General features: G+C 38.3%; 1 protein-coding gene across 7 annotated transcripts in view; it reads right to left on the reverse strand.

The window, feature by feature from the left end:
• Positions 1 to 23,183, reverse strand: part of LOC123876449 (protein kinase C and casein kinase substrate in neurons protein 1) — a 107,067-nt gene that overhangs the window by 5,644 nt on the left and 78,240 nt on the right. For 6 of the 7 annotated variants that reach the window (XM_045922711.1, XM_045922712.1, XM_045922713.1 and 3 more), the window contains 5 exons: positions 11,566 to 11,792; positions 11,001 to 11,121; positions 4,119 to 4,220; positions 1,703 to 1,854; positions 144 to 352 (listed from right to left, as the gene is read on the reverse strand). In XM_045922711.1, the coding sequence (XP_045778667.1) occupies positions 144 to 352; positions 1,703 to 1,854; positions 4,119 to 4,220; positions 11,001 to 11,121; positions 11,566 to 11,792 (811 nt within the window). The remainder of the gene's footprint in view (positions 1 to 143; positions 353 to 1,702; positions 1,855 to 4,118; positions 4,221 to 11,000; positions 11,122 to 11,565; positions 11,793 to 23,183) is intronic. The other variant, XM_045922710.1, reaches the window with a different exon arrangement.

Here is a 23,183-nt window from a genome sequence, read left to right on the forward strand (position 1 = left end):
TACTGCTAGTCATGCTGTCAAGTCTCCTCCACTGATTCGCAATGAAGGAACGTATCTTATCGAAACTCAGACTCCTTGACCTCTTAGAAGAAAGAAACCTTGACTAAATACTGTGAGTATACTAAGCTGAAGAAGGAACGTACCTTGTCGAAAGCTAAGCTCATCACTCTCCGCGCCAGTATAGTCGTATAGCGCGCGTACCGGCACGCCGGGCTCCCCGGTATCCGTTAGGGCTCCACCGGACTCCTCATCCCACTCCTCTTCCTCGAAGGGGTTGTCTTTACCGCTGCCAGTCATGCTGTCTTTCGCTGGGGAGGTTTTTGCTGATTTAGGGGCCGATGCTGTCCCATTTCTGGAAATTAAAATAAGAATCTTTAACATTTTTTGATACATCGTGACTTGGCTAACATTTTTTGTAATTGAGTTGTGTAAGAAACATGTATTCAGCGTAATCGTAATTGACAGCAAAGTCTACTCCTTGATTGGTCGAATTCGCTGTTCGCAATTCGACATACGCGCGGCGCCCCTTTAGAGCGCTTCCCAGTCAGTTCCACTACCAAAAAACACCAGTAAAACACAAAAACCGACCACTTTTAACAAGAAAACACTCCAAAAGGGCACCGCACGCGCGCCAGCAAACACTAACACAGACGTAGTCCCATCATTACATTACCACCAGGTGAAATTGCAGTCAAAGACGAACAAAGAAAGAAAGACCAAAATAGCTTTTCTGACTTGGTTAGTTATATCAGGCGAAAATCTCTATGCATATAAACGTCATAGGAAACAGCGTGCCCACGACAAATCCATCCACATATGTTTACATCCGCTCTCTAGAGTCTAGTCTATAATCTACATGTAACTACAGACTACATAAGAAGAAACTAACAGATTGAACACGTCGTTCATATCGCAGATCGTGTAACGCGAGAACGCGCGGTCGCGCAGCGTGAACGTCATTGGACGCGGCGGCGCGCCCGCGCCCGATCCGCACGCGTATATTTCCAAACGCTCTATGCTACAGGATGGAAAAGGGAAGTTAGGAAAAGGTGTCTAAGGACATTTTAGCAGTTGTTTTTTATACTGGGATATTTTGATGGGGATTGGAATAAGTAGATAAAATCAATTTTGTAAGTACATATGTTTCTATTTTACAGCAATTAAATTGATTGGTGCCAAAATATGCTTTTTTTATTTAAAAGAATATTAGCCATGCTAATCATGACTGCTACTCCCCTTTCTCCTTGAATTAAGCGTAAAGCTTGTGACAGGAGTAGGTACGATAATAGTGCAACTGGTGGGGTTTGAACCGTCGACCTTTCGGAATTCAGTCCGCTCCTCAACCGTTGAGTTATCGAGGCTCTTTATGCTTTGCTGTTAGGTACTTATATTCTATTAGAGAATATAATCAACCTAATGCAGCCATCATGAACCTATATGATCGTAGTGGGGGTCCGATCTCTCGCTCCCGCTCAGCAGTCAAAGCGGGATAGCAGGTATTTGCTTCAAGTAGATATTGGAAGTAATACCTCAACTGATTTGGTGGGAGGCTTCGGCCGTGGCCAGCCATACCCTTTCCGGCTGAGCCCGCTTCCTTCTTAGACTGCATCATCACATACCACCAGGTGAAATTGTAATCAAGGGCTAACTTGTATCTGAATTTAAAAAAAACACATCGTGCTCATAATAAATAAGTACTCACGTGACAGCGATGGGTGCACTGATCGTTTTCTTGTCTATGGTGTTATTCGCGCTCGTGTTGTTATGCATTATGGTCGTGTTGTTCGTCTGTGGTTCCGCGTGGTTGTTGGCCGTCTTCCCTGATTTGTTATTTGCTGTGATTGGCGGGAGTTCCTGTACCATAGACAGTTATGTTATTTTATTTTCTCGCTCCTTCGAACGGTACTATGAAATATTTTATGCACAAAATATATAGTAAATAATAATAATCATTCTTTTTTGATACGTAAGTTTTTTAATTACTACTTAATTAAAGTATTTTAATAGAACAATTTGTCTTAAATATTTTTTCCAAAAATTAATAGTAATAATAAAATACTTCTTACATAATTAATAATAATTGTTAATCATATAATAAATAGAAAAATATCAAAAAACGTGCAAATATGTATATCGGTAAAGCGACATCCATCATGCAACATCGAACGATATGAAAAAAAAGTAAAAAAAAAGATAATAAGCACTTTTTTAAACTAATAATAAAAAAAAAGATCGAAATGAGAATGACCCATACACCAGTTATTTCAATCTAGAAAGTTCTATAAAGAATTTCATGCAACATTTCTTTAAAATAAATATAAAAAGCAATATAATGCTAATCTTGGTCTGTCATTATTTTAAACTCTTCATTCTCATTTGAATCCCATCGCTGGGCCTAACCACACTTCTAAAACGAACATAACAAACATAATTCTGTCTTACAACTTATAAATTAAAATTATACAACCTTATCGTATATCGTAGGTATAATTACTTAAAAATGTGTTTAGCCCCTCAAAAACTTGCTTTACCTTGAAATTTGCGCAGAGGACAAATTAAAACGATCAATCTTGTAGGTACTGGTTTTATAATTTGTATTCTGAGCAAATGCTAAAAGTAATCTATTTTAGGAACCTGTATGATCTCACTCAATAATTTACAAACAATAATATGCGAATCGTTACTGTGACTGATTATGCATACCTAGAAATAACAATTATAATGATTGAATGGAGGATCTTGAAATGGTGTCACTAATAAGGCACCATCATTATGATCAACTTGTCACCGGCCCACTACTGAGTACGGGTCTCCTCTCAGAACTTAGTCTAACAAATCGGAAAAACAAAAGGTGTACAATAGTACCTATTTGAAATAAATGATTTTGACTTTTGGATGATGAATGAGAAGGGTTTAGGATTTTTTTTGTTTTTAAATAAATGTTTTTTTGTTGTTTACCGTAAGTAGGCATAATAAGTCCATCAAACCAGTCTTTACTCTTCACAGAAAATTGTCACATTGTATTGAGTGAGATTCACAACGTCAGACTTTTGTAGGTAAACTTATACGCCATTTGAATTTTTTTAACGCGATCAATATATTTTTAATCTAGTAAACAAGGCCTGTTTAAGGGTCGGAACTCGTTAATAATAACCGGCGGTCGAATAGCCGTCTTGATTTATTAAACAAAATTGTACGGCGAATTGCTGTATGTGCGCGCGCATAAATATACGCAGCCGTATGCATTGAAGCGGCTATTTGACATGCCAGTCATATGAACGCCTATGCGTTTCAAGTCTTAGGCACCATCTTCACGGACGAGAGAATCTCGGCGATAAACTTGCCATGTGACAAGATTCGATACAAACTATCGCCCTGTGGATGGCTCATAGATTTCATATCGAATTTAGTCACACAGCGAGATTATCGCCGCGTTTCTCTCGTCCGTGGAGATGGCGCCTTAGTAGTATATATTTATTACTTATACTGTCACCTCAGCACTTATCTCGTAGTTGAATTTTTCACGATATATAAAAGGTGTATGTAAAATGGCATATCCGTTCAGTCTACAAAATACCAACGCGGGAGTGAGGCTAGTTTTCTTCTCACGCTGATCGTCGGTCTTCCTGATATACCTAACCGGCGACCGCTGACACTCGTCAGCACTGAGCTGTTATACGCGCTTTATGCATTTACTATGAAGCGTTCGTGCTGCTCGATTGCGGGTAAACTGCATCAATCATTATTACAATCGCAATCGTTGTGATTGGCTGAATTTATAGTATTCTTGTTGCAACAACACATTGTTACCAATACCATTTGAGAAAGGTTTGCTCTATGTATCCACTGTCATGTCACAAGTACTATTTTAGTCCTTAATCTAAATCTACCTTATCTTTTGACATGACATGGACAGTTGAAACAGTGTGTGAACAGTTGATACAAGTTGAAACAGTTGAAACACAAAATGTGGCGAGTCCTTTCTCAAAATGTATGCATTCTACTCGACCGTACGATTTTATGCATTTCCTACAATGACAGCTCGAAGCTGACGCGCTGTGCGCTGGTTGTCAGCACCGACGATCAGCGCGAGAGGAAAGCCAGCGTGAGAGACGTACGTCTTCGCTGACGGGGCGCTGGTTGAGCAGCGTGATGGGCCCGGTGGGCAGGCTCTCCTTGGACTTGCCCTTCGCGATGTCCCGGAACTCCTCCGTGTATTCCTGGGTCGACACACGCGGTCACAAGCGGCCGGGGGAACAGCGGACGAGTTGGGATACGATGTTAAATTACCAATTAAAAATGTGGTAAACGTTTTTATTGTTACCAACTGTCTTTAATAACAGTATCAAGAAAAAGAAAGGAGCAAGGATTCAGAAAAGGCAAAAGTTGAGGATATAAAGCCAAAGGAAAAGGTAATACAATCAAAGAAACAGAGGAAGGAATGAGGATACAGAACACACTAAAGATAAGGAAGGCAATTAATGTAAGGCCAAAGAAAAAAGGAACACCAAAGGAAGTAAGATCGAGGAAAGTCTAAGAACCAAGAAAAGGCCAACGATCTGAGATTAAAAATAGAAAAAGAAATAGCCATGGACAAATAATTTAATTTATCGAGGGTCAAGAATCATTTAAAGAAACCCAAGGAAGTATAAAAGTCAAAGGATTTAAGGACCAACGAAGGGCTTTGGATCAGAAATCAAATATAGGAACAGGACCAAGGAACAGCCAATAGATTGAGGTAAAGGCTCATGAAACAAAATAAGAGTAAAAATCGGGAAAAGTCTAAGGCTAAGGAAAAGTCTACGACTAAAACAGTCGTACAAATATCTACAATGGACGAGGTGCATATGGGAATCCCGTCGATATACAGCAGAAACATGGCCTTAGGATCAAGGAACCAAGGAAAGAAAAGATCAAGGATTTTGAAGAAGCAATATTTAACCTTAAAGTTCATATCCCAACTCATCCGCGCGTGTAGGCGAAATTAAAAAAAATGAAATTAATTAATAAAAAGAATTGTAACACTTCCATTCAAAGCTAGTGTTTTAATTAATTAATGAGACTGTGTCCGCACGCAGGCAACGCTGTAGACTAAAGCCGGATTTAGTTTTAAAGTCAATACTTTTGTTGACTTGAAAACTAACCTGGTTGATGTTGTGTACAGTTGTTTCACGAAAAGGCAATTCATACAATATAACTTCACATTTGTTTGCTCAAAATTTACACATAAACTTGAGGCAAATATTTTGTGCCATTTTGAAGCATAGTCAAGCTATTATTGTTATGAAACAAAATTATTTTCAACGTTCATCATCATGATCAACCCTTCGCCATCCCACTACTGAGCACGGGTCTGCTCGAAGACTAGTTAGGGTTCAGGCCGTAGTCTGCCATGCTGGCCCAGTGCGGATTTATTTAGACAAATTTTGTCTGAAACATAACTTTGTCTCGTTTTAACTCAAGTCTGAGCAAATTAATAGTACGCTTTATGAATCTCTGCTTTACAGTAGGGAGTAATTTTGCTGCGTCCTAACTAGATAGATTAAGTAATTTTGGTGCGTCGTAGCATACGCTTGTGTGCGTCTTGTTGCCTGCGTGCTAACGCCCAGTCTAAGGTCTCAAGCTCTGCGCACTCACGTGTAAAACAATATCAAATAAGGGAAATATTTGCGGTGACCATGCTTGCTATGGGATGAATGTAGAATCTCGCATGGTATGTTGAAATCGTATGTAGAAGAGTTAAAGTATTACAGAGGCCAAGTTAGAACGAGTATAAAGCGTCAGTCTGTATTAAGATCTATAGGAATATAGGAAGATAGGAAGCTTTACCTAAGAAATAAGTTTTACTAGCAAATAAAAAGATATTATGATTTTACTTAAAATAACTATTAAATGCTTTTTCAATTAAAAGGCTTTAATAATTTTAATAATTGTATGTATTTTTTCTTAGAAAAATTTGGTGATGCAACGAATACGTATATTCATATTCGCCAGAACGTATTTAAAACAAAATGTACCTAATCTTTTACTACCTAATTTGACAAAAATATAGTATTTTTATTACAAGTGAAACTTTCTGATGTTGATTTTTGTATTTGTAGCCATGAGCATGAGTGTAGCAAGAATTGGCAGTGTTTTGTTTGGAATTTGTATATTTTTTGGTGGTTTTGTAATTTTTCTTCATTCTGTTAACTTTGAATGTTTTGTTTCTAAGATAAGAAGTGGTTTTCTTCTTTTTACTCTTTAACTTATTTTAGTAATGTTTTTGTTTTTGGTGTTCATCAATCAACTATAATCAATTAGTAATAAGTGATAAAAGAGTGACATTTCAACATTTCTTGTTCAGTATAAAATACTGAAACTTCTGTATGTGCGCCATGTTTGCAAAGCCACTCTGCATCCAGGTAGCCTAATGAATATTGCATATGTGCCCAATCCATATTTTGTGCTAAAATTACATTTCTAGACCAGTTGGCCGACGAAAACATCGTGAAAATGGGTGGAAACCAAGGGTGATCCTTAGTTTTTTGGGATGAAAATGGCGATACTAAATTCACCGACAATGCAAAAAGTGGAACAACTGGCAAGTGAAAAATATACCAAAAATTGGTGTGAAAAAAGCTGGTGAAACTAGGATATTCAAATGTGAAAATTGACGGCCATTTGTGAATCAATTGTGAAAGGACTAATATTAGGCGATTTTCAGAGCTGCTTTGAACTGTACTTTTTCGGATATTAAAAGCGTACTTTAGCGCTGAATGAATTTTAGCTCGCTAGAACTAGGTTTGGATCGGATAAACCAAATCAATAGTGCATTTTTCCTATTAAAAGTGATATATTTTCTCAAATGAGTTGTGGGATACTGAATCCATCTGGACACCTGTGAAGCGTCGAGTACAGCTTTTTCCATGAGATTCGCTCAGTAGTGTTAGTGATATGTCAATATTGATTGAAAATAAAGAGTTTGCATTGAAAATAAAGAGTTTGGATATATTATTTACTGAAGATACGATATTTCTGTTCGTAATATTGACACTTTTCACTATCTGAATGCATGTTCTGACTGAAGTGGAGTGGAGTGTAGACGTGTTGAGCAGACCAATCAGATACAAAGATGACGAAATGAAATTAACACGTCATTTATCAATAGTTTGACTGGTCTTCTAAACACACTTCCACTATACCTCGCTTCAGTGGACAGGTACCTTTAGGGTGCGTTTCCACTGAAGTGGAGCGGTGCGAAAACGTGTGTTTTCAACCAATTAGATTTTATTGACATTTAACATCCTCATTGGTCGAAAACACACGTCTCCGCTCCGCTTCGGTTCAATGGATAAGCACTCTTAATGAGCAATTTTCACGTAAAAAGATTAACTCGAACTTAAGACTCGGTATCTGCCAAAACAGAAATGGGCGGAGATATGTTTATTGTTTAGCAGATCAATCAGATTATTGATAGATGACGTTACAATATTTTCAAGTCATCTGACGATAATATGGTTGGTCTGTTGTAAACGTCTCCGCTCCACTCCGCTCCGATCCACTGCGCTCCTCTCCACTCCGCTTTAGTGCATACTGGGTCTAACACATCAAAGAGTGATAACGTGACAGTTTCCAGCTCTGGCAACCGTCCCAACACCGTGGCGTACCATGAACGCGACGTTGTAAACGCCGTTGTTGTACACGCTAGACGTGTCCGACGGCGCCACTCTGTGCTCCCTCTCATCTCCGAAACAGAAGGGCAGAGCGCGGCGCAGCCTCCTCTGGGCGCGCGACCACAAGGCGCCGAGGTTGAGAGGCGGTGGCCGAGTGGCGACCACGCGCGCTAGCATCGCGGTCGCGCCGGCGGGAAGGTATTTGAAACGTTTTGGCTCCGTGGTCTCAGGCGGTTCGTCCTTTTGATAATATACCTCACTGTATTTATACACTTTGTGATGGAAATGATTTTTGAAGCCGTTTGAATCGTAGTTTTGTGATATTTCACAGTCCAAAATACAAGAAAACAAAAATCCACAAAGTAATACTGGCTCAGAATAGAACTATATTCATAATTTTAAAAAGAAGGAAGGTTACTATTTAGAATGTAGGAAACTATATTATTATGGAGCACGACTCATGTAAAATGGGGTTCGATCTCGCGATTGATACAAGTCGAACAGGATTGTCTAACGTATCGCGTACGGTCATTTAATGAGTAACATTGATATTCCTAGCTATCAGCATCCCTCAAAAGTGAAACTCTCAAAGCATGTGTTGAGAAAACTTTTAAAAGGCCACTCTTTTTTTCGTATTTTATCTTCTTTTAATAATATATGAAAATAATTAGGGCAGCCTGAGCTCATACATAATATGACCCCATTTAAACTTGGAACTCTTTACAAAATATTGCGTTGTGAACTTTTAAAAGGCAAAACTTTTCCTTCCTACGATATTAAACTTGAGTTTTCCATCGCTCTGGCATCCCCTATTTTATTACTCGGTCCATGGAAGACAATATAATACCCAGAGAAGCACCTGTGTTCCATTATAAAAGGATTAGTTTAATCCTGCGACTTCGTCCATGTAGCGAATCTTCTACAGTATATATCTTTATTATTGATAGCAGGAGGTTTTTTATATATTTGCGTCATAAAATTATTGTATGTAACCCATTCGATCGTCCCTGGTTTATAGTAAATATTTTTTTATCCTATTTTATAGGCGAATATTAAAACTAATATTGTATAAATTGGTAAACAATTTATTGCAGTCGCCCTATGAAGGTTCAAGGGATGCCAAAATATCCCCTAGGAAAGCGCATTTTGGTCCATTTTTTTACCAACTACTTAGTTATTCCTTTCCTCTCTGTAAGTACTACAAAAAAATTTATAGGTCCCCTATGTTTATCAATTTAAATTCCTTTACATTTTATTTGCTTTACAGGTTTTAGAATATAAATGAACAGACGACTGTTCATTTCGTGGCTTAGGGATGACAGTTTGATCCCTAGGGATCCTTTATTAGCAATTTAAGGCGACCGCTGTTAATCCTGGCTACACTTAATATGCGCACTTTCTTCGCCAAAGTTAATATAGCTCTGCACTGCATTTTTAGAGAAGGTTCTAGCATTTTTCTTTTCAATTTGAGACTGCCTTTTTTGTTCGCCTTTTTTAGCTAAATAAGCTAAATACAGCACACAATCAATATTTGAAAGGTAAGTAAGTATATTATCTGATATATTAGGCATTTTATCATGTAAAGCAAAAATATTTTACATGTATATCACTGAAAAAGTAGCGTTTAGACATTTTTTAAGCTGTTATAGGCATTTTAAAATGATTTTACTCGTTTCGTGTTTACTTTCTTCTGCCTTTTTATCAATTTAACGCTATTTCTTATTCTATTTTAATGTAACAGTATAATAGTTACTATTTTCATATTTCGTCTTAGATATAACTTACACGATAACTTTTAATAAACAATTATTATTTATTTATTCATTATTTCTTTTACTAACTTTAATAACTTGATGTGTTATCAAGTAGATTAACTGTATTATTTTATTCTGAAGAAAGCTAACGTTGCGTAATGCCTACGTATTACCAAATATTTGATCAAATGTTCAGCAATCGCTGTTATATCAAACAATGCTCTGTCAATATTGAAATTAGCGTTGTACGACTCGAGAATACGCTAAAGGCTACTCATTAGAAGCTCTTTTACTGAATCTACTTGTAGTGTTAGAATTTCGATTCTTTACGCATTTAACAGACGAGCTAATTTAGTTTGGTAGGTAGTAATAACTTACGAAGACCATAATATGATAGTTTTGCAGGCTTAATAGACCAGTTGATTGAAGATTTTCAGGTAAACAATGAGATTAATTGACGTTAATCAATCATTTAATTTCCTTATTTTCTTGTTTTGTTGACTTTTTGTAGTGCCAAACCAGCACAATGCACTTCGCTAGTGTCAAGTAGCTTGCAGAAGGCACGAAGGAGATGGGTCGGTAGAAATGTACCAATTTCTTGAACATTGTTCATAGAAGGCTTATTTTGTTTGGATGGTAAATGTGGCAATTAACAACTGCATTTAATCCAACAGTTTGAAGCAAATGTCACATTTCTTGACTAAACATAGATACATATACAGACATTAACCTCCTTTTTATACAGTTAGTCAGGTAAAAACTCGGTCAATCATTTGTCGGGCTTACAATTTCGCAACCAATTGTATTATGATCTCCGTCGGTACGATCGGTGGCACCAACCAAGTTGGATCGTCTGTTAAAAGCTTTAAAGCAGCTTCCTGTACTACTCGTATGAAAATAAAATTTCAGCCAATAAGAAAAGAAAGGGAAAATAAAGAGAGAAAAAGATGTATGCGTCCAAGTAATGTAGTTCGCATGCCACTAGTACTCCTAATATTGTCTAGACCTATCTAGATATCTAGGATCAAGAAAGCATTCAGTTAATAACTGCATACATAACACTATAATCGCATATATAGGCATATGCATTGCTTTGGTAAGTATGGGGGTATGGGAACATTGTGTAGCAATCATACAGTTCGGAAAATGCTTATTTTTTGCGCGGAAAAACAGCGAGAGTCTGTCACATGCTGTCAACAAAAAAAACTGTTTCTTCTAAAAATTTCTAAAAATTCTTCCAACACTGACATCTAGTTCAGGTGCGTCACTTTCGCAAACCATTCGTAGTCTGACAATCAACATCGAAGATGATTCAGTCGCCTTCGATGTCGTATGAATGCTATGTGAAGGTAAATCGAGTGTTCCTAATACCTACTTGAAACAAATACTTACTTATCGCTATGCGTATGTATTTGCATCAAATATATAGGAGTGCTCTATCCATAAGATTACATGAATATATTCCTGGGTACAGCATACATACGACAGACTATAAGCAGATTGGCCTGTCTGTCGCAGTTTCCGAACTGTATGATCGCTAAGCTACGGTCGGGGAAGCAGGCTGTATGCGGCTGGTGGGTGGCGGGGTTACCTCGAACTGCGGCCACGCCATGGCCATGTTGACGCCGTGGTTGTTGGCCCACCACTTCAGGTCCTTCTGGTGGTCGGCGTTGTTTATCGTGTGGTGGAATTCTTCGTATATTTGTGGTAATCTGGAATTGTTCAACAAGAAAGCTTTAATGATATTTTCGAACAGTACATAATATTTTATATCGTTCTATCTTATCTTTACTGTCATTAAAAGCCAAAAAAGTTTCAGAGAGTGTGCTCTTGCAAAAGTTCCTTTTCGATCTTGTCCCTCCTTCACCTTTTTACCGCCGAACCGCAGGACGTTCGGGCGAGTTTACATCCTTATGTCGTCAACATTTCATCTACACAAAACGTTTTGCAGCATCATTCCCCATAAGCAAAGGTTTGGAATACTCTTCCGCGATCAATTTCCTACCAATTACAATCCAGGTATCTTTAAAACATGAGTGAATAGGTAGGCTTCTTCTAGCGTCCTCGAAGTCCGCACCCCCGATCGGCTGCAGGCTAGAAGACTCTGCTCTCCCCTGTGGTACAAGTGGTAGTATATAAGGGATGGAGTTACTCACGTGGGTTCCTTGCTAATGTCGAGACACTTGTGGAAGCTGAACAGCACGTCCTTGAAGAACGTCAGCCTCTGTGCCTCCATCTGTTGGCAACGATCGAACACCCCCGTCATGTCCTCAATGTAACGAGGGTTATATGACGTAATTTCTGCTAAAGCTGCCTGGTACTTGTCGCGGCTCTTGGCGACGTCTTCACGGCATTTCGATACTCGTTCCGCCATTTTCTTTATCTGTTTGCAAAGATAAGAAGCATGTTTATTAATAGGGTTGGATTGTTAGTGGAAGTTGGTTTCGTGACTGAGCAAAACAATAACAGCAATGGCGTTCGTTGATTTATCTTAGACGCCATCTCCACGGGCAAAGGAATCACAACGAGACTCGAGAGGAATCGTCAGCGATAGTATCGCCGTGTGGAGATTATAAGATTCGTATCGAATTTGTTGGCACGGCGAGACTATCGTCGCGATTCTCTCGCCCGTGGAGACTGCGCCTTAGCGAAAATCATGCTGTATTTATGCTGTCGTCTGACAGCACAATCCAACGAAATCCTGGTTAACAAGCTGTCAGATACGAGAAGGGTGGGTTCCCAACGAGTCACACTCAATCGTGTCACAGTGAGGAAGAACTCATCCAAATTTTTATCCCGAAGAGTCACACTGTCACACGATTGGGTGTGGGTTGGAAAGCCAGAGATAAACTGCTCGAACATTGCAATTCATTCTAGCAAAACTACAGATAGTAAGGGTGTTAAAAAATAAACAATTTTCAAACCAAACCGTGGGGAATATTCTGTTACAATGTGTTTGTGAATAGGTAATTGAAGGTAAGTAAATTATGTATTATCAAGAGAAGGATAATTAAATTATCTTATTACATAGGTATCGTACAAGTATACTCTACATATACGAGTATCTAGCATAACTATTAAAAGGAATTGCTTAAAATTAATAGCAGCACGGAATTTTGACCATCACTATTCACTACCCAAATTACAAATGCAAAAGCGTCTTTGTTTATTGGTTTCACGGGGCATTGGATTGGCATGATTTATGATATGGCGGATATAGTAAAAAACCTGGAAAATGGCATTAAGCTCACTATTAAGAGATCACTATAGTGATAAGGTCGCCCTTTGTGTTAAGTCTATCTTGTATTTTATTCCTTGTATTAAGCATTATAGATGTTAAATAAATAAGCTTCTTTTTATCTCGGAAAATCAAAGAGTACCCAAGGGATTAAATCAAAACTAAATCCACGCAAACGAAATCGCGGGCATAAGTACCTACTCATAAAATACGAAGTGTAGGTACATTCCCAGGAGCAAAAAGCTTGAAATTCACTTATTAAGTTGGTACTTGATGTACTAGGCAGGTATCTGGTTAGGAAATAAAGCAATTAGGGCCCAGACGAGGGGTGACAGTGCTCGCTCGGTGGCTGGCTGAGAGCTAATTCAGTTTTACGCTAAACTCGTTTTATAGGTACGCCCGCCTCCTCTTCGTTTTGATTTTGGAAGTAATATGATGGATTTAGTATGACTTATTAACTTATGTGACTTAGTTAGAGGAGTAAAAGCCCCTAGGGATTCATAAACATATCATAACATGTGTAAATTAAAAAATAATAATTAAAAAATCAATAATAAAATAAAAAATTATAACACCCCCGACGAGTGAAGGTTACAGTAACTAGAAAAGAGCTGATAACTTTCAAACGGCTGAACCGATTTTCTTGGATTATAGCTAAGAACACTCTCGATCAAGCCACCTTTCAAACAAAAAAAACTAAATTAAAATCGATTCATTAGTTTAAGAGCTACGATGCCACAGAGAGATACACAGATACTACACACGTCAAACTTATAACACCCCTCATTTTGGGTCGGGGGTTAAAAACTGGTAAGTGACACAATGTTACTTTAACAGTAATATCAATTCAAAATCGATAGATCCCTATTCCCTACCCCCGCAGCAACTGGATTGAGCAGTTGGAACCCGAAGTTTAATAACAAACTCTCAAAGACATTAAACTAGATTAAACTTTGCAAAGTCTTCACAATGACTTAGTACAATATAAGTAAATTCATAATTTGCAGATCCTCGGTCTTCAAAGTTTTCAAAACGTATACATAGGGCCGCGTGATAGCTTAGTGGTTAAGATCTCCACCGCCTATTCGGGAGGTCGGAGGTTCGATCCCCGGGCACCCACTGTACGGGTGGTGGTGTTCTATAGACGTCAAGTTTGCCAACCGTACTAGGGGCTAGATGGCGTCGTGTTCTCTACCAGGGTAGGAAGAAATCAAAGAAAGTGAATACTAATAAATACATATATGTATAATTCAGCATAATACAAATTACGATTTGGGAAACTACAATCAGATACAGTGGTCAGGGCAACTGGCGAGTCGTGCCACGCCTCGCACGATGTAGCCTCAATATGCTGACTCGTCAGTGCCCGCTACACCCACCCCTATCTTTTCCGAGTTATGTCCGTTTTAAGCAGTTAAATATCACTTGCTTTAATGGCAACAGAAAACATCGTGAGGAAACCTGCGTGTCTGTTCTGAGAGTTCTCCATAATATTCTCAAAGATGTGTGTAGTCTGCTAACCCACACTTTACCAGCGTGGTGGACTATAGTCAAACCTATCTCCATTGTCAGAGAGATCCGTTCTCGGTAGTGAGCCAGCGATGGGTTACATACATACGATACATACATCATTACACACATTTACATAGGTATGGAAAATTTTGGCGTGAGACGTTTAATCTATTATAACCGTAAATCAAGAAAAATAATTCTTAAAAAAATATTTATTATTATACCTATGGTAAGTGTTATTTAAGTACGCAATAAAAGATTTGAATATTCAAAAGATTCCATTAGACATAGTTGTGGAAGTCGTTAAGTTAAATATTCAGAGATTAAACTCCGTACATAGCAGATTTCCCCGAGGCTTCAATTCATTGCCCACGGCTCGTAAAACTCCAATATCTCTTAGAAAAACTAGATATATAAAAATATCTTTATTTCTTTTAGATTTTAGGGTTCGGTACTTCAAAAGGAACCTTATAGGATCACTTAGTTGATCTCTGTCTATCTGTCTGTCTGTGTGTCAAGAAACCTAAAGGATATTTCGCGTTGACCCAGAATCATGAAATTTGGCAGCTAGGTAGGTCTTATAGCACAATTAATAAAGGAGAAATCCGAAACTAAAAATAAAATTAATGTGCCTCATATCCAATCCATTTATCGCGGATAATTCCACGCAAGTTAGGATTAATAAATCGCAAATAAATAATTGCATTTATTTTATTCGCGTTTCGTAGTAATTAGTAGTCGCCTACTTAACAGACTAACTTAAAAACATTTTAACTTAACATTTAGCTACATTACAACTTGCAAGTAAAAGTTTCCAAAGTTTGTTGAGTTGAACGATTCTAGTTATACCAAGTTCTACTTACTGTTTTTTTACTAGCATTTCTAGCACAATACACACCATATTCTTACGAGCAATTTAAGTACGAAACAATTACAATTATAGGTATAAATACGTATTTAGATTTCTTACCAGCAAAATTCTCTGTTGAAAGCGTTAAACATAAATAATAAAATATAATTCATTTAGAGTAAATGTCGAGTAGCTAGCTGTCAACCTAGGGCTAGGTATATGCCTTTTTCCCGCTGGTAAAATGCAGTAAGCCCTAATTCGCACGAGCGTTCAAAAGCGTTGCGTTAAAACCCGGCGTTGCGCTGACAATACAACAGTGCGCGTTAAAAAAGCGTTGACGTGTGAACAGATACTTGCTAATGCATTTGTTCTATGTATTTTGATCGCTTTTTAACGGACGTTAAAAAAGCTCTCGTGCGAATGATGCCTTATGTATCCCGCACTAAAGCGGGTATGTGGGACTCACTGGCTATATATACTACAGCATACTACAGCTGCATACCCACTAAAAAACCGAGCGGTACCGTCCAAGTCAGGTATGAGGCGTCTCTGGTTCCCGGATATCGTATGCGACTGAGTTGTCCCGACGTTGAACCGGCACAGGTTTACATCAAATGCCTGCTGATTGGTCTGCTTAACACGTCTTACTTCACTCTGCTTCAGTGGACACGCAGCCTTAGGCGTCATCTCCATGGGCGAGAGAATCACGGTGATAATTTGTATAGAATCTTGTCACACTGCGAAACTATCGCCGCGATTCTCTCATCCGTGAAGATGGCCCTAATACACAAAATTTGTGTACCACATCAATTTTGTATCTAAACAATGAGAGTTTGTCAAAGAAGCGGATCGTTCATTTCCACCCTTTTGTATCAAACAAAGTGTTTTCAATAAACCCTGATACGCCCTGAAGGGCTGACAGTTTTCGTTTAATATAAATCTTTTGAGTCTGACGAGAAAACAAAGGGAACAAAACATAAAACATAGTAACAACAGTTGTTTACTTATTGTTCATAACATTTTAGAACAATAAATGTACAAACATGTTTCATAAAAAATATGAGTTTGTTTTGGTGTTTATTTGACACACAGCTTGGCAAGTGCAATGCAGAAAGTCAGATCGCCAAACTCAAACCATTTATTTAAAGTAGGTACTAAGTCGAGATTTTGCGAGGAATGCCATGGCTACATTGACTCCTCTGTCAACATATGGCAGATTTCTTACAAGCGATTGATTTGCACTCTGAAGAGCCTAGTAGGTACATATTGGCCGAACGCTCCCGCCAATTCATTTGAAGAACGTATAAAGAGCCACTTGCGGTCAGCTTTTATGTGTTTTTAATTTTTATAGAAACATTAAAGTTCACTAAAAACAGTAAAGTGCATGCATACACAGAAATCCCCACAGTAAAGGAGGAAATAGACCTCACTTGAGGCCTACAAACAGAGACTTGAGGGTCATAAAACAGCCTAGCAGGCCAACTTCTGGATGCCAGTTACAGTACGTTCCGCCTTAAGAGGACAAGATTGGCCAGCATATAGTTCATCTTGAAGGGATGTCACATCGCTGGATGTGCAAAGCCTCAACTGTGAAAACATTTACGGTCCTCAAATCTGTTCATAGTCCAAGGACTGAGCGCAGATGGCAGAGATATGAAGAGAAAAAAAAAACATTAAAGGGTCTTGGCTCGGCAAAGTTGTCCATGTTTCAAAAATATATACATATATAATATTAAGAATTTGTACTTTAGGTTAGTGTTAGATTAGTGTTATTATAAAGTATACACCTGTAATTGACAACCATACTGAAGTTATTTTGTAATTTTTTTTTTGTCTATATTTGTATGGAAGTTGTTGGTGTAATAATAATAAAATAAAATAAAAATAAAAATAAAGTTTGCAAACAGCGTTTACACATTGGCCGACACTTGCAGATCGCATTGGCCATACGGTTGGAAAGAAAGCCATAAATGGCTCTCCCGATGGTGCAAAATGATGATGTTGTAAAATCAACTGCGTCGCCGGCACTCATCTGAGTTCTCGGCAGTTCCCAAACTGTATGCTCACTAAACTGTGTTCGCAGACAGTTGTTACTAAGTACGTAGTAGCCTGAGGCAAGTCGCGGCTGACTCGACTATGATGGATGAGGCTTCAAAGGAGCCTAGGGGACGTCACGTAGGCTATGCTGCGGTGTAGTGAGTAGAGACACCTACGTACATCGCTTACTTACCAAGAAAATATTATAGTTCCTTTTAAAAAGAATTTTATGATTATTTTTTGCGATTTTATAAAAATAAAATTAAAATAAAACATTTTTTTTCACATTCTTTTTATTACGCTTGCAGATAAAATAAGATGATGCAGCCAATATACTTAGAGCACGCTTGTCTCTATATCATATTTTTAATACACAATCTGACAATTTTAATTAAAAATATATTGAAATAAATTAAAATTAAAATCAAATCAAACATTTGTAAACGTACAACGAAACGCTGTATTTTGATTTCAAATGTAACTAACTACAAATGCAACCTATAATAACTAGAAAATAATAAAAAATATGTAATAATTAAGAAGAATAATAAAAAACCTCAAGTTAGGTAAAAGTTTGGTGTTTTTGGTTGAAACCAGTGGAAGCACATAGCAGCCGGACCACACTATCCGCGATTTCCGCCATAGACGAAACCTGCTAAAAGCAGAATTTTTCCCTACCTAGCCGAGTAAACACAATGGCAATGGAAGACTGGCGCCGCCCCATAGCTGACATTCAATTTCCTCTTAAGAGGGGTCTCTCCGTCACTTGCTCCATACAAACGTAGTTTGTCTCTCATTGGAATTAATGTAATTTTGTAGAAACGTTCCGGGAACAAATATGGCCTGTGGTTTTCCAGATTTCCGTTAAAATATTCGGTTTCAAAGTTACGCGGTCTTAAAAATTCACATACAAATCTTTGAGCCCCTGAAATTTTAAAACTACATATTTAAAAAAAAATCTAAAACACCACAGCCACAGATATTAGTTTCTAGAATATGTGTGCAAAATTTCATGGACTTTGGTAGCTTATTATTCAAATAAAATTGGAACTACGATTGTATGGAGTAAGTGACGGAGAGAGCCCTGTTAACATTTCTAGGTCAACCTCCTGACACTTGCCAGCACGAGTCGACCGTCTGTTGTCATTTATGTACACGTGTTCATTATGCAATACCTACTCGAGATAGGTGAAGTGAATTGTGCTGATTTGGCACTGGGAAAGCCAAGAAAAGAAGAAAGTCAATAACTTCTTCAACACACTTGCTCTTAAAGTGGCTCTAATTTCACCGCAATTAGGCGCATAATGACCTGAAATACCACCTGGTGAGATTGCAGGCAAAGGCTAACTTTTATCTAAATAATAATAATAAAAAATACAAAATCCTAATTGTCAGTGCAGTATTGCTTATCCTAAGGGGCAATAGTCCAAAAAAATTGTATCTGAATTAAAAAAAAAAAAAAGAAAATACCTTGGAACCCTAACGTTTGTCGGATTTCGAACTATATGCTCTGCCCGTTGCCACTTCAGCTTCGCAATGCGGCGAGCTACGAGTATGTCGGTTTACTATAACGGAGAGATCTAGACAACTAGTTTTCCATAATGTTGTCAAAGGTGTGTGAAGTCTGCCAATCCACACTTGGCCAGCGTCTATGACTATGGTCAAAAACTCCTCTCACTCTGAAAGGAGACCCCGTGCTCTGTAGTGGGCCGGCGATGGATTGATCATGATGACGGTGACTTATTCTTATTACCCTTATTACGGTTAGTACTCAAGTCCAAACATTAAGAACACACATTTTTCGTTGGTAACCTAAAAATGTCACCTTTTACGGCTTTCTCGGTGGCCATAAACACAATTTTTCACCGCGATGACGCTACGAAATGTAAGCGCAGTGATAAAATATAATGCAAAATGGTACCTACGAGAAAGAAACATTTCTTTGTATCAAATTATACCTATAAAGATACCTACTACAAAAATATGGACTAGATTTTTAAAAATTTAGGTTTATTCATGTTTCATAAGTGTAATTTATAGTACTGAAAAAATATGCATATAATAAATTATGCGTAATGTTTTAGTGCCGGCCATAAACTCCTCTCATACCTTAGGCATTAAACATTGAAAAATTTCCAAATTTTTCCAACCGCAATCGAAATTTAGAAGATCTGAATACCTAGAGCATTCGTTGCCCCAGTTTGGTTGAAATGCTTCTCTCAACAACAATAATAACGCTCAGCGCTCTCGACCCAAATATCAAGCAAGCGGTTGGGTGCTACCAAAATATAAAAAGTAATAAATATAAATAAATAAGTAGGTTTAGGTTCCCGGGATCGAACCGCCAACCTCGTGAATAGGAGGAAGCCGACGTATTAACCACTGGGCTAACATGTCTAACATTTCGGAGTGATGTGCATTTTAAGAATTTAAATATCACTTGTTTTAACGGTGAAGGAAAACATCGTGAGGGAACCAACATGTCAGAGAGTTCTCCATAGTATGCTCAACGGTGTGTGAAGTCTGTCAATCTACACTTGGCCAGCGTGATGGACTATGGCCAAAGTGGGCCAAACCCTTCTAAGTCTGAGAGAAGTTGGCCAGTAATTAGGAAATTGGCCGGCGATGGATTGATCATGATGAAATCGTGGTAGTACTATGTTTTTTTTACCTATGCAGCACTAATCTTAGACATACCAATTTAATCTATACCTTTAGCACACCGACGCATTTTTGCATGCGGGAGGAAACGTCAATGCCTTGCAAATACCTCCGTCGGTGTGCTAGAGGGGTAAGTTTAGAGATTTGTTTACAACAGCATAGGCACCACCTTACCACCGCCGCCTATGTGAATACGTGTCTTATCTGTTATCACGCCCGCCCTGTCGAGCACCCGAGCACGTCAGAGCGTGCTGCGGTGTACGGCCTCTTGGCTAAGCCAAGAATGTTGTGTGTAGAGAATTAAGATATTCCTATTCTCAACTTGATGGTATTTAGGATAGGTATGAAGGAGAATGCACTCTACTGTATCCAGGGAAATCACAAAAAAACCAATATATTGGCCTATTCATTTAACCTTAGATGATGACCAGCTATTTCGTCGGCTTGGATGTAGGTAAATAGCCGTGGTAACTCTGCATTCCCGGGATAGAAAGTAGCTTATATCCATCCTACGTCATTTCTACTCCGAGTTCGAACGTCTAGTAGTTCGTGGAAAATTAGAGGGCACCAGAGCACGTGGTAGATCGCCCATGAGATGGCCAGATCAAGTGAGAGCTGTGACGGACGTCCTCTTACATGAGTGCACAAGGAATGCAGCCATCGAAGAGCCATGGAGACGCGTCAGTACTGACCTCGACCACCGTAACGTAAAAGAAGATAGGTATCCGTCTTTGAGATGCAAGCTTTCTGTATCAAATAGGTGAAGTCAGCGACTTCGTCCACGTGGAATTAGGGCTAAAACAAGTGTAAATTAAAAATTTATAACACCCCCGACAAGTGAAGGTTACAGTAACTAGAAAAGAGCTGATAACTTTCAAACGGCTGAACCGACTTTCTTGAATTATAGCTAAGAACACTCTCTATCAAGCCACCTTTCAGACAAAAATACTAAATTAAAATCGGTTCATTAGTTTAGGAGCTACGATGCCACAGACAGATACACAGATACACACGTCAAACTTATAACACCCCTCTTTTTGGGTCGGGGGTTAAAAAAGAATGTCTTAAGCTACTTTACCTTTTAAATCAACTGTATAAAAAAAAATCATAATAACTACTTTTCTTCCCGGGAAAACAGGATTCCTGTGGGATTGGAAAAAATGTACGCGTCGCGAGCAAAGTTAATAATATATGACTTATGAGCATGACAGGCTGTCTTAGATAAAACTGATCAGCCATCGCAGTCAGATAAACGCAATCGTGTCGGACTTGACGGCTCTATCAAAGAGCTATGTGAATTATTTTCATGATTATTTTGTTTGCAGACGCTCACTGGTAAAAGTAGAAATAAATAAAACTGCAAGCCCACTCCAAATTATGAACGTTTTCGTTCCGGATTTGAATTTAAACCTAGGTATTTGTACTAATTGCCTATTTTATCTAGAGATATTTTGGTCGCTAAAACTAGGCCTCAAGAAAGCGCTACAGAGTAACTCAACGGGCGATGGAGATTGATATGCTTGGAGTTTATTTACGTGATCAAATCAGAAATGAGGTGAAGTTTTGGTTTCGAGCTCGAAGAACCCTTATGAAACTGTAACTTAATATTATATAATATATAATATTATATATTATAATATATAATACTGTAACTTATAATAAAATAAATGAAGAAACAAATAGTTTTTTATTTGTATTTTAAACAATTTTTTTTTGTTGGCTCCAGCTTAAACTACGTAGCTTTATATGCTGGCGTCCTATCCTGAACCATACCTACATAATTATACTGAATTTACAAAAGTGTTACTGTTAGTAGTAGTTAGTTAGTTTGTAAATTATAATAATATCGATTGCGATAAGGATTTTTTTTTCTTCGGGGGAGGAAAAAATCCCTACGGGCTTCTGCCGGCTGGCAGGGTGTGCCCGACTTGCACGGACTAAAATAACCTCCCCATGTCGTCCAAGATGAGCACGGAACTGCGTGGCATTACTTCGTGCTGACCTCCCAAATCTCGGTCTTCCTCTTTTCTTCTTTTTCCCTCTCTTCTCTTCTAATCACTATTGCGATAAGGATGAAATTACGTTTTTCTTACACAACTGGGAGGCTGGACAGCCTCATCATCAGCATCCTGAATGCATTGTTATATTGCAGGGCGTTATATTACGTGTAATAATGATATAACTGATAACACGTAATTAGTGCAGCACGTGCGTGGTGCACACATTGGTCAAGAGTTACGCGCAACAATCCATCGCACCGGGGCCGATCGTTCAGGAATTCGGCACGGCCAGTATTACCAATACCTACTGGTTCGTATTCTTGAGAGATAGCTAAGGTATCCATTGCGTAAAGTACGTGCAAGCACCGTGAACATTGTATGACTGTGTCGGAGTATTTAGATACTTGATCAAAACATTGATGACTACCACCAGTGTAAAAAAATTATAACACACCCGACAAGTGAAGGTTACAGTAACTAGAAAAGAGCTGATAACTTTCAAACGGCTGAACCGATTTTCTTGGATTATAGCTAAGAACAATCTCGACCAAGCCACCTTTCAAACAAAAAAAAAACTAAATTTAAATCGGTTCATAGTTTTGGAGCTACGATGCCACAGACAGATACACACGTTAAACTTATAACACCCCTCTTTTTGGGTCGGGGGTAAATAACTATCTGTCCTAGGTTATCAATGTTATCATTTATCTTCGTAAAACCTGCACAGTGGGTGAATTGTTGATCTATTAGATGTCCGCAACTTTGTCCGCGTGGTTTTGGGTTTTTAAAAAAGCCTGTGGGAACTCTTCGATTTTCTCGGAAATAAAAATTGTCTTCGTGGTGCAAGCTACCAATTTTCTTTAAATCGGTTAAACGAATGAGCCTTGGAAAGGTAATAGACAGACTAACAAAGGATTATTTTGATATCACTCAATGAAGCAGCAATGTTGAACCACTCGGTAGCCTATCATTCAGTATCAGAGTTAGCGAATCATGCCCCAGGGCTGATTTTAGGGATATAAATATAACTGGGCATTATTTTCTAAGATATAATTACTATAATCGAGTCTTCACTTGTTTGCAATTGCTGACTGCAGCATCACTGCTATGAGAAAGGAGCAAAATATTAAGAGTAGATAATAAATTATCTTATGACAAAACACACAAACAAAAACACCTACTTTGTCAGCTCGAGAAAGTAAACCATAATAAGATACAAATCACACTTCAGCACGCAATTCGAAGTCCAATCAACGTTACGTAAGGCTTCCGCGGCTGTCCTTATCTGTTAGCGTGGAAACGAACGAGACGGGCGACCCCGTCACCCCAGTTGCTATTGTGTGGCACACTTGTAATTAGGCAATTATATGCGTGCACACATGCTTTACTGGCGACTCCATGATTTTTACTTAGGAAGGATAAACATGTTTAGTATTCTGATATTTCTTATAACTTTTTCAAACCAATGCTTTCTGG

Source organism: Maniola jurtina, chromosome 21 (genome assembly GCF_905333055.1).
Source record: "Maniola jurtina chromosome 21, ilManJurt1.1, whole genome shotgun sequence".
NCBI classification, from domain to species: domain Eukaryota; kingdom Metazoa; phylum Arthropoda; class Insecta; order Lepidoptera; family Nymphalidae; genus Maniola; species Maniola jurtina.